We start from the raw sequence: 11710 nt of genomic DNA on the forward strand, positions 1-11710 counted from the left end.
CTTTATGTAGAGCCCTGCACAGCTGCAGGCGCCTTATAATGGGGGTGCTGTCTGTGCTGTGGGGATACAGCTCAGCCCAGCAGGCCTGGCTCTTGCCTGGGAGGGCCTCTCAAGCAGAGGATGGCCAGCAGGAAGGTCTCAGTAGCTCCCTTACCAAAGCTTGCTCCTGCTGGGGAGACTCCAAGCTGGGATGGGATGTGTTGGGTGTTGTTCGTGACTCATTGAAGTTCATCACGGCTGATATCACCGATAGAGCCGCCACACAATGCAGCCAAACCAGCACTATTAGTTTCCAAAGACTTAAAAATTTCAGTTGAAAAATTTTGAAGTTATAATTGGGGTTATAGCTCAGTTGTTATAGTGTTTGTCTAGCTCAATTGCAAAGCCCTGGGTCCCATCCTCAATGCTATATAAACTATGTGGTACTCATTCCTATATTTGCTGCACTTGGGAAGCAGAGGCAGGAAGATGAGAGGTTCAAGGTCAGCTTGGGCTACATAGTGAGTATAAAGAAGCCAGGTAGAAATACATGAGACCCTGCCCCCAAAACATAATACAAAACATTTGCAATTATGTGCGGTTAACATCTGGAGAGGACGGACTGCCTGCCCAATGGTATTGTCAGTTTGTCTTTTCCCATAGTATCGTGCAGCTGGGAATTTCACTGCATTTGACAGTTGAAGAAGCCAAAGATAACAGAAGTGAAGTCACTCTCCCTCCCTCCCCTGAGGCAAACTCTAGCAAGTGGCAAATCCTGGCTCTAAACCCCAGCATATGTCACCACAGACACCAGGCTGTGTATTTGTTCTGTTCTGTTTGTCTGCTGCATTTTGACAGGAGAATTCTTACACTCAACTTTACCTTTTTCCTTGTGTATGTGTGTGCATGCATGCTTGCGTGCATGTGCGTGTGTGTGCATGTGTGTATGTATGCATGTGTGTGCATGTGTGTACGGGTGTGTGGGGTACATATGTATACATAAAGCAGGAAACTCAGATGTGTGTCTAGGTGGTGAGGAAGCTCCCAACGGCATCTTATTTCATAATTCATTTCATAAAGGCATCTTAGAGAGAAATGAAGAGGTATCTAAGGAGCTGGGGTGTGTTCGGGTAACTTGTGTGTAACTCAGGTGTTTTCCACGGAAGCAAGAAGGCCGGCGTTTGGATCCCAAAACTCATGTGAAAAAACTTGGTGTGGTAGCATCTGTCTATGCTCTCAGCACCGGGAGGGGGAGAAGGGCAGGTCCTTGTGGCTCCCAGCCAGCTCTCGTAGCCAAATCAGCTAGTTCCAGGCCTGTGGGACAGACACACTGTTGCTAAAAACAAGGGGTGAGGCTGGAGAGATTGCTCAGTAGTTAAGAGTACTTGCTGCTCTTCCAGGGGCCTAGCATCATCTTTGTGGTTTACAACTGCTATAGTCAGGCTCCAAGGACTCCGACACCTTCTGTCTTTCATGGACATGTATACACATGACATACATTCACAAATATACATGCATAAAAATAAAAATTAAATTAAAAAGAGTAAAAATGTATAGGCTGGAAAGATGGCTCAGTGGTTCAGAGCATTTGCTGCTCTTGCAGCGACCCGGTGCTGGCTCGCACTGCTGGACGTGACATTCACTGCCGTCACCAGAGCACTCTTGGGCTCACGGACTTTTTTGCTTTTTTTGTTTTTCTGGTGCTTAGAATTGATTTGAGGGCCTTGTGCATCCTGGGCTTTGAGTTACATTGTCAGCGCAGCAGAGGCTTTCTGTTTCTGTGGTGGCTTCAAGGACATTGATAACTTTACAATTCAGCAGTAGAATTTTAGGGAGCTGAACTGTGCATGTGCTTCACATTTCTTGTGTGTGTGTGTGTGTGTGTGTGTGTGTGTTCATGTTCATGTGTTTATGCAGTGTGTGTGGAGGCTGGTCATCAACCTCAGATGTTGTTTTTAAATACCATCCACCACAACCCCTTTTTTGTTTATTTTCCTGAGACAAGGTCTTTCACTGGCCTGTAGTGAACCCCAGGAACCCATCTGTCTCCTTCACCCATCAAGGTGATAAACATACACCACCTTGCCCAGCTTTTGAAAACGACTTACTATGATTACTTACCTAGGTGGGTATATGTGTGTCATGGCATGTGACTGAAATCAGAGGACAACTTATAAGACTTGGTTTCCTCCTCTCACCATGTGGCTCCTAGGAACAGGACTCGGGGTGTTGGACCCCGTGGCAAGCACCTTTACCTGCTTAGCCACCTGAGTGGCCCATGTCCATTTTTTTTTTTTTTTAAGTTTGGATTATGGGAATTGAACTCAGGACTTTATGTTTACAAAACCCAAGTCATTCACTAACTGAACTATCTGCCTAGCCCCTGGATTTTGACACAGGGTCTCAGTGTTTTGATGAGGCTGGCTCAAACTCATGGTCCTCCTGCCTTAGCCCCCTGAACTGTGGTGTGAGAGCCACCATATCATGCAAGGCTTTGAAGCATAATTCTTTGGTATTGATTGAATGCTGTATTAATTTCAAAGAGGAGCTGCAAACTTTAGAATGGAGTCATGGGAAATAAGGCCATGACTGCGACGGAGACACAGGCAGAGAGAGCTGGCTATAGCAGGTGACTGGGCAAGGCACCTGTGTCCTTGGCTGCTGTGTACATGTCTTGGGTGAGGTCAGACAGGGTCACAGAAGTGAAGGTTGTAGCCACAGGCCACATCTGTTGCCTGCTGTGTGGCAGGAGGACTTGGGCTCAGACATTGCCCCCAGCTTCTGCTTGGCCTTGTTGTCACAACGAGATTATGTCTGCTGCGTCTCCCCTTCACTCACATATTCAGTACATTGACCCTGAGCTACTTCTCAATGACAAGTACCCACGGTCCAGTAGAAGTACAGTCAGCATGTTAGCAAGTAGCAGCACAAAGCTTGCTTGGGCCTCTATCACTGGGCTAAGCTAGAGGAGATAAGACCTGAGGCAAGAAGAGAGTCATGCTCTGTGGCATAATTCCCGACCACAAAGGTAGCATGGGATCCACTTGAGTCGGGGGTCTTGAGTGGCATTCGATCTCTGTGACAAGTCTGTGAAATGGGCTAATGGTGCGGGCTGGGGAGATGGCTCAGTTAAGCTCTGAAAGCACACAAAATTGAAGTCGATCCCTCACACCTGTGCAGAGCTTAGCATGGTGGCCTGTGTTTACAACCTGAGTTCTGGGGAGACAGACAGGCAGATCCCTAGAGCTTACTGGCTAATTTAGCCAATATGGTGAGTTCCACGTTCAGTGAGAAGCGCCGAGTCAAAAAAGTAAGACGGGGGAAACAACTGACGTTGGAGCCGAGATTGACCCCTGGCCTTAACACCTGTGCACACACCTGCACACACATCTGCATGCACAGGTGCACGAGCCACACAAAAATGTATGCACAACACACACATACACGCACACTAAAAGGGCCAGTGGTCAGTTGGCTGTGGAGAGTTGCCAGTGGATTTTTGGAGCCTGGGAAGGAGGGCCAGGTCCCACAGGATTACACTGTTGGAGTGCCAAGCAGGCCATGGAGATTGAGGGACATTGGATGGGTTGTGTGCATCTTTGACTGAGGACCCTGAATCTAAATTCTTTGCACCCTCAATGATGAGGAAAAAGAACCTGTGTTGATTTCCTTCTCTGTTAAGACCACAGCTGTTGCTCAGGGCAAGAAGCAGAATCAGAAATGACTGAGGTCTTCACAAAAAGGACTCTGTGATGACAGTGGCTGGGTCCAGGAGCCTCCATGTGACACAGCTCTACTTGTCTATAAAGACAGAAAGCGCTTGTGAGCATCGGAGTCCCTCTTCATCCGGCAGACTCCAAAGGGAGGGGTGAAATGAGCCCCGCATGGGTTTGGCCACCCCCGCCGTGCACTGTGATGTTCTAAGGCTCACATTCACTGTGGCTTCCACTAAAAGATATGTGAAAAGTAAAAACCAGCCTTTCAGCAAATGGCAGCTAAATGTCCCTTCTGTATCATACAACATCCTAGGCTCAGGACGCCTTGGAAAAGACATGAACTCCCCAAAGACAACAAATACAGGCATCCTAATCTATGGGTATGCTTTCCAGCAGATGGGTGTCGGGGTTCAAACTCGTGTATTAGGGTTGGTAGCAAGTGGCGTTACCTGTTGAGCCATCTTACCTGGCCCATGGGCATTTGCTGAGTGTGGGAGAGCATCCCCTTTAGAATCCTCCCCTGCCTTTCGCTCCTCGTGAGTGGGAAACTTGCTTTTCTTAATCTTGGGCTTGTTCACTTTGTTAGCCAGCTGCCGATGAGGGCGCAAGCAAGGCTCTAGTCTTGCTTTTCTGGGAGATGGTTGGGCTGTTGTGGGAAGAGGCAGAGGGAGGATCATTCTCCCTGATATTTCTCTTTCCTCCCACAGGCACCTCTGCCGGCCTTGCCACAACCGTGAGAAGGCCAAGGGCCTGGGCAAATTCATCTGCCAGCGGTGCCACCTTGCCATCGACGAACAGCCCCTCATGTTCAAGAATGATCCCTACCACCCGGACCACTTCAGCTGCTCCAACTGTGGGTAGGTGCCCAGTCATGGCCCTGTGTGTGGCAAAGGCAATTCCAGCTGTCACAGAGCGGGGCACTGGAATGCTCACCCAGGACAGAGGCCAACGAGGTAGGCACAGAGGATGCTTAGCGCACGAGGCAGAGAGTTTCAGAGTGATGGTGGGAGGAGGTGGCAGGCTCCCCTCTCCAGACTCTGTTCAGGGGTGCTTGTGATGTGAGAAAAGCAGTATAAGGGGCAGCCCTTGGACTGCAGGACTCTGGCTGAGAGGCAACAGAGGGGAAAGAGTGAGACTGTAAAGTTGGTGCTGGTATGGAAGAGGGAAGAAAGAAGAAAGACTAGAGAGAAAGGAGAGAGGAGCTGAGAATACTAGAGTCCCCTGGTATTCCTCCTATGCTTGCCCCAGACACACAGTCTGCTTTAGCGGGAATGAGAAGAAACAGACCTTTATCTAAGGAAGCTAGCTGGACAGAACACAGGCACTTTCTGCAGGCCTGGGCGGGGATCCTGTGCCCTGGGGCCTGTCGGGGGTGCGCACAGAAAGTCTCCAGAGATCTGAGTGATCTGGTTGAGCCAGAGCAGGGGCCTCAGGCACCGTACCCTGGACCAAGGGTTGTAGCAGCCCCACAGGTCGGTGGGACCGAACCTAAGGGGGTTCTATGCTGTCTTCTAGGAAGGAGCTGACCTCCGATGCCCGAGAGCTGAAGGGTGAGCTCTACTGCCTGCCTTGCCATGACAAGATGGGCATCCCCATCTGTGGGGCTTGCCGCCGGCCCATTGAGGGTCGCGTGGTCAATGCGCTGGGCAAACAGTGGCATGTGGAGGTGAGCCTGGAGTGGGTACAGATTCAAGCCTGGTTCACAGTCCCTCTGAACCCCATGAACCATGCACTAGCTGGTTCCCACTGAAAACCTCTCTCTCTGGGGGGCAACCTCTCCTTGTTCTAGCTGGGAACTTCATGGGAGCCAGGAGACCAGGGCCCACAGGCCGTGCTCAGGCAGCCCAGTCACCTTACCTTTTACCTCTCTGCATTCTGGAAGATTCTAGAGTCAAGAGCAAACCTTAGACACCGTCCACCCAGAGTGCCCCGTGGGGATGCACACGACAGGAACTGTTAGGTGCACAACCCCACGTAGATAGGGAGCCGGTGGGCTCCTGGGTCAGCTCTTGCCCATGCCCTGAGTGCTCTCACACTCTTATGGGTATATTTGGAAAGAGTGCTTGCAGCTCCAGTGGCCTGGTCATCTCTGTGTCCATAAGCAGTGCTTGGGTGGCTTATTAACAAAGGCTATGGGATGTGCTGCCTTGTCTCTTGGGTATTAGGTGTCCACACATGTTCCAAAGGACAGGATATGGTTCTTATACTATGTGGGCTTTGGGGAGGGGCATGGGAACAGGGGGAGTCTACTAATATTGAGGCAGGGCTCACAATCTGTTTGTCAAGCTGGATCCCAGTGACAAAGGATAATATTGTGACATATTCAAGGATGAGGAGGAGAGCTGGCCATGTGGCTCAGTTGGTAGAGTGCCTGCCTTATATGCACAAGGGCCTGAGTTCAGTCCTCCCCCCTCCCCTGTACTATAATCCTACCACTTGAGAGGATCAAAAGCTCAATATTACCTTTGTCTACACAGTGTCTTTGAAAACATCCCGGACTACCTGAGACCCTGTCTCTCAGGCTAGCATGGGCTTAGCTGGTTCTTACAGCATGCATCCAGGTGTCAGTTCTGCCCATTGTGAGCCCCATTCCTTTTCCGTGGTTTCTGGGGTCCCTGGTGCAACCCTAATATTACACGGCTACACCCTCTTTCCTTCAGCACTTTGTCTGTGCCAAGTGTGAGAAGCCATTCCTGGGGCACCGGCACTATGAGAAGAAGGGCCTAGCATACTGTGAGACCCACTACAACCAGGTAAGCCTTGGACAGATCTTGCAAAGACACAGGGCTGGAGTTGGAGAGGGAGTGGGGCACTCAGGACCTTGAGATAGCAGGGCTGGGGCTGTGTCTAGACATCTCCATGCCCAGAAGTGGTGCTTGGGTGGTCTGTTGGAGAAGGTCCTGGGAATGGCTATGGGCTCTGCTGCCCTGTCTCTGGGGGACAGACCTCATACTCTGAAAACCACAACAGGATGCTTCCTAGGGTCTCTGGGCTTATGGAGTCTCCTCTCCTGTGTCCCCAGGCCTTGGGTTCCAGCTTGGAGTCTTGAAGCCTGTACATAAGACATATGAGCAGCTGTCCACACAGTGTCTTCATTTGATAGATATGCCATTGCAGCCTCAGAGGCTGACGGGCGTGGGACGGTCCCACCCTGTTCCTCACTCTGGCAGGACTTGGGTAGGCTACATCAGTGGGGAGCAATGTCTTGACCTGTGGCACTTCCCAGGGAGTGCTTCCAGAAGGCTGGGCATCCTCAGAAGGGGCTCAAGAGGTTGTTGTCTCTGTGGGCAGCACTGACGGCTTGCTTTGTCCACAGCTCTTTGGGGATGTGTGCTATAACTGCAGTCATGTGATCGAGGGTGATGGTGAGGCCTCTGTCCCCGAGCCCCTTCCTCCCTTGCTTTCTCCCAACCAGTCTGCTCCCCTGGTGGTGGGAGGGACTGGTGAGGTGGCAGGGGGTTGTGGGGGTGTGGGGTGGTTAAAGACTTGGGGTTGGGGGATGGGGTGCTCCACAGCTGCAGGTCCGTCTGGCTCGGGCTTTGCCTAGCTGGGCCTGCAGCTGGCTTGGATGGGCCTGCTAATTCTACATCTGGCCCCACAGTGGTGTCAGCCCTCAGCAAAGCCTGGTGTGTGAACTGCTTCGCCTGTTCCACCTGCAACATGAAGCTCACTCTGAAGTGAGTAGTGGTGGGCACTTCGCAGCCTTGACTTTCCAGCCCGCTTTCCCTGAACTGCAGCCTCAGGCGAGCCCTGGCCATGTGTGAGGCAGAAGGATGCCAGGCAGATGAGATAGCCCAGGGATCCCAGAGGCCGATGAAGGGGGCAGTTACAAAACCCCGGGCTTCGGGGGGGAAATATTCTGTGTCAGGGAACAGCATATGTAATAGCAAGCTTCAGGTGCCTGCCTCTCCCATGCCGCCTAGGAGGGTAGAGGGTGGCTGGAACTGTGAGGTGCGGTAGGGATACAGCTCTCAAGAGCAATAGGGGGCCATAGACAGTTATGAAGAGAAACTTCTGTGAGAGAAGGGAGACTCACAGGGTCATCTCTTCTCCAGTGCCTTTGGCTAACATCCCACCCTGGAATCTAGCCTGCTGGCTGTGACAGACAGGGTTGGGAGGGCAGAGGGCTGGCAGCTGCTGTTTGAGCTACTGACTGGAGTCAGAGTGGGTAGGGCATAGACCGCTGGGGTTCTGTCTGCAGGAACAAGTTCGTGGAGTTCGATATGAAGCCCGTGTGTAAGAGGTGCTATGAAAGGTTCCCCCTGGAGCTGAAGAAGAGGTTGAAGAAGCTGTCCGACCTAAGCTCCCGCAAGGCCCAGCCCAAGTCTGTGGACGTCAACTCAGTCTGAAGGTCCTCGGTTTCCTGGCTGGCCTGCAGTACCTTAGCCCTCATCCCCCTGCCCCAAGTCGTGCTAGCCACTTCTGCTCCAGCCCAGCCCACTCTTCCGGTATGCCATCCTTTCTGTTTCCAGTCCACCTTGGGCTGTGTAATACTCTCTTCTGTGCTGCAGCCTGACCCACCTCACAGGCATTTCCTCCTGGGCCCACAACCTCCAGGGATAGGGACAAACTGGGACAGGATTATTTGTCACTTGCTTGACCTGCAGATCCCAACCCGATGCCTCTCCTCTCCACTCTCCAGGAGAGTTTCAGCCCCAGTGTGGCCCTTGGGCTTGTCCCAACCCCAGGGCCAGCAGATAGAGGCTTCATGGAAGCACCCTTTTCAGTTATTGGAGCACAGTAGGTCCCCGTGCTTACACTGTGTCAGCAGACCCACCTCCGGGATGAAGCAGCTCGAGGGCCCCACTGCCTGCACTACTCAGGAGACCCCATAGAAAGCGTCTCAGCTGCCCACCAAGCGTGGAGGTCCCACTTCCCAGGGGCACATTGCCCTGGCCATCAGAGACCCACACGTGGTCACACACTTACACAATGAAGGCTGATTCACATACTCGGAGTGTCTGTGTGGTTTGTGGGAGGGGTGGAGGAGCGTGGTGCTATAAAAGCTATTATTCCTGCCGGGCATGATCAATACTCAGAGATACCCCAGATGGGCAGACAGGAGAGGTTCAGGTTCTCCAGGTTGGCTACCACCAGGACTTACAGACAAGATCTGCCAGGATTCCTCAGGCCTACATGGAGTGGCCATGCTGGCTACCTTGGTAAGTGGGTGGTGATGGTGGGTTGTTTATCAGGGCCTGCCAACTGGACAGATCTCCAATGGCCTCCACTTTCCACCTGGTCCTTCTGGGAGCACAGCGGGCATCCCAGTGACCCACATGGATGGGAGAAAAACATCTGGGGGACCCAGGAAGTGGGATCTCCAGGGATACCCTCTCTCTCCAGTCTGAGAACAGGAAAGGGGGGGCGGGTGGCAGAGGGACGGGAGGAAGGAAAAGGAGCAGATGATGCCACTCCTGGTGAGTATGGTTGGCATCCGGTTTAGGAAAAGTCACAGTGCCATTTGCTTTTTCTGGACGAGACCCTCTGGTGGGTAGAGAGTCTCTCCGATCAGATACCCACCTGGTACCCACCCTTCCCCTCAGAGACACACACATTTTTATGGGTACATTTTTATTGCAGATTTCGGGGACCAACCCACCGTCTGCGAGGAGGCTTGAGAGCTTGCTTGGCCTCTGCAGGGAACACCCGGGAGGGGCGATCGGGCGTGCTGAGAAGGGGGTAGAAGGCCAGCGTGGAAGGCTCGTGTGCAGATGGGATCTGTTAGGGGTTGGCTGGGGCAGGGGCCCTGAAGCCCCGCTGTTTGTTCACTGTGCTCAGGAGCTGCTGAACATAGGAGGTCAGCAGGTCGTCCATCTTGTAACCCTAGACAGGATGAGGTGAGGTCAGAGGCTGCGGGTGCAGGGAGAGTCCTGGGGCACATGGTAGGACTGAGACGGGCTCCCCCGGCTGGGCCTTGCTTTAGTGGACCCGAGTTCCCCCCTCTCCTCAGAATGGCCTAGGATGGCCCAGAGTCAGGTTAGAGTCCTTGGACATGCTGGCTCTCAGTCTTGGGGACGCCTCTAACCTCCCTGCAGCCCTGGTCATGGGCAAGCCATCTCTCATAGTGAGGGTGCTGTGTAATGGTGGGAGACGGGGCCCGTGCTCACCAGGGAGGTCTCACACAGCAAACGGCTGCCCTGGCCCAGGCTCCCCAGTGCCATGTGGAAGTAGGTGTTGCCACTACTCCAGCTGGAGATCTTGGTGAAAGGGTAGGTGTTCAGCAGCTCCTGGGAATAGAGAGGCCGTTGACGGGCGGCCAGGCTGGAGGGGAGGGGCAGGCAGGAAGACAGGCATCCCACCCCAATGGATGACTGCTGGCTCCCGGCACAGTGCTGGCACTCTACCTTGGTCTTGGGGTGGATGAGCAGTAACCCATGTCGGTTGATCGCGATGAGGAGAACGTCTGGGTAGGAAGGCTCAGAGGTTTGCTGTGGAGGGAGAGGCACAGTTATCATAGACGAGTATGAGGGTCAGGTGGCCGCTTCCTGTCTGTGTGTGCCCAGGTGTATACAGGGAAGTGTGTGTGTGTGTGTGTGTGTGTGTGTGTAAGCATGCACATGTGTGTGTGTGTGTGTGCATGTGTGTGTGTGTGCATGCACGTGTGTGTGTGTGTGTGTGTGTGTAAGCATGCACACATGTGTGTATGTGTGTGTGTGTGCGCACGTGGTGTGTGCTGTGGTGTGTGATGGAGGTCTGTGGACAATTTCAGGAGTCAGTTCCCTTTTTCCACCACGTGGGTCCTAGGGATTGAACTCAGGCCATCAGGTTTGGGTGGCAAGCGCCTTAACCCATAGAGCCATGTCACTGGCCATGTGTATGTATAGATGTGAGTATTTCACTGGCCTGGAGCTCACCAAATAGGCTAGGCCAGCTGGCCAGCAAATCCTAGGGATCTCTTTCTTTGTCTCCCCAGGACTAGGGTTACTAGCAGACGGCAGCATGTCCTCAGGTGCTGTGCCAACTGAGACATCTCCTCGGCCCCCAGGTGGTCACCTTTTAGGTGCTCGACAGGGTTCCAATTAGAACACACACTCCTGTCTACCGATATGCATTGAGGACTCATCTAAATGGGGCCTGTGCTGGGGCAGAGGCTAGCATGGATTAAGACTTACCTTCACCTCAAAGAAGGCAGATCCAAAGGTAGGCCACCGGTAGATCGACTTCAGGAACTCCACTTTGGCCTCAGCCACTGTCTTGCGCTTGTGTTTGTCACATTCCAGAAGGAGGCTCTGATGGAAGAGAGGGACACTGAGGACATAGACACCCAGGGCCTCTGAGACTCCATCCAGGGCAATACCCACCTATCTGAACGTCAGTGCAGGGCAGGGTCTCAGAGGTCGTAAGGACTGGGCAGAGAAAGACTAGGGGCAGGCAGCCCACATCCCAAGCCAACCAGCCTGACCCTGTTACGGACCTTTTTCCATTCCTCTGAGGACATCAGGCGGGTGAGGTTCTGAGGTACCAGCTCCTTCAGGACCTTTGAGACACTAGCCAGTTGAGAGCTGTCACTACCAAACTGGATTTTACAGATGAGGCCTCCCAGGTGGATGGCGTCTTCCCGAGAACACTTGTGAAACCCGCGCAGGTACTTGGGTAGCTCCTGAGTGGCAGACATGCTGGGGCTCAGGTGACAGGAGCCTGGTGTAGGGGTGTGTCATCTTCCCCATTCACTAACTGAGCAAGCCAAAGGCTGAGGCTCTCAGAGGTGAGACCTAAGTGAGGGCTCGCTAGTACTGCGCTGTGGTGGACGTGGGCTCTGTCCACATCATGTTGTCCCTGCAAGTCGCAAGCCGGTTCATTGCATTCAGTCTCCTGCGTGCTCCTTGCCCCCTGTCTTACACTGAAGGCTGTGTCCCCAGAGCTGCTGTGCTCTGCTGTCCCTGGAACCATCAGGGGTTTTCATCTGTTCACCTCATTCCACCCTGCTGCAAGAACCTGGGGGCAAGGCAGTCCCTCCCTGGCCCCTTCCCTGTCCCGCGCTACCTTCCCGCCAGCAAGAAATGACGCGGCAC

At 53.1% G+C, this 11710-nt stretch overlaps 2 protein-coding genes across 5 annotated transcripts in view; one reads left to right on the forward strand and one right to left on the reverse strand.

Moving 5' to 3' along the window:
- The window catches only part of Lims2 (LIM zinc finger domain containing 2), a 35024-nt gene extending 26377 nt beyond the window's left edge, over positions 1–8647 (forward strand). Inside the window, exons 1-7 of one of the 4 annotated variants that reach the window (XM_029546796.1) lie at positions 3793–4075; positions 4403–4552; positions 5211–5361; positions 6356–6448; positions 7012–7060; positions 7297–7372; positions 7897–8632. In XM_029546796.1, the coding sequence (XP_029402656.1) occupies positions 3864–4075; positions 4403–4552; positions 5211–5361; positions 6356–6448; positions 7012–7060; positions 7297–7372; positions 7897–8044 (879 nt within the window). In that variant the 5' untranslated portion in view covers positions 3793–3863 and the 3' untranslated portion in view covers positions 8045–8632. Of the gene's footprint in view, positions 1–3792; positions 4076–4402; positions 4553–5210; positions 5362–6355; positions 6449–7011; positions 7061–7296; positions 7373–7896 lie in introns of those variants that run through there. The other 3 variants (XM_029546794.1, XM_021214206.2, XM_029546795.1) reach the window with 3 other exon arrangements.
- A 633-nt stretch (positions 8648–9280) lies between these two features.
- The window catches only part of Myo7b (myosin VIIB), an 83440-nt gene continuing 81010 nt past the window's right edge, over positions 9281–11710 (reverse strand). Inside the window, exons 44-48 of the mRNA XM_021214205.2 lie at positions 11113–11298; positions 10811–10927; positions 10043–10126; positions 9806–9925; positions 9281–9521 (exon numbers count right to left, since the gene is read on the reverse strand). Coding sequence (XP_021069864.1) covers positions 9420–9521; positions 9806–9925; positions 10043–10126; positions 10811–10927; positions 11113–11298 — 609 coding nt within the window. The 3' untranslated portion in view covers positions 9281–9419. The remainder of the gene's footprint in view (positions 9522–9805; positions 9926–10042; positions 10127–10810; positions 10928–11112; positions 11299–11710) is intronic.

The sequence above is a fragment of the Mus pahari genome, chromosome 15 (genome assembly GCF_900095145.1).
Source record: "Mus pahari chromosome 15, PAHARI_EIJ_v1.1, whole genome shotgun sequence".
NCBI classification, from domain to species: Eukaryota; Metazoa; Chordata; class Mammalia; order Rodentia; family Muridae; genus Mus; species Mus pahari.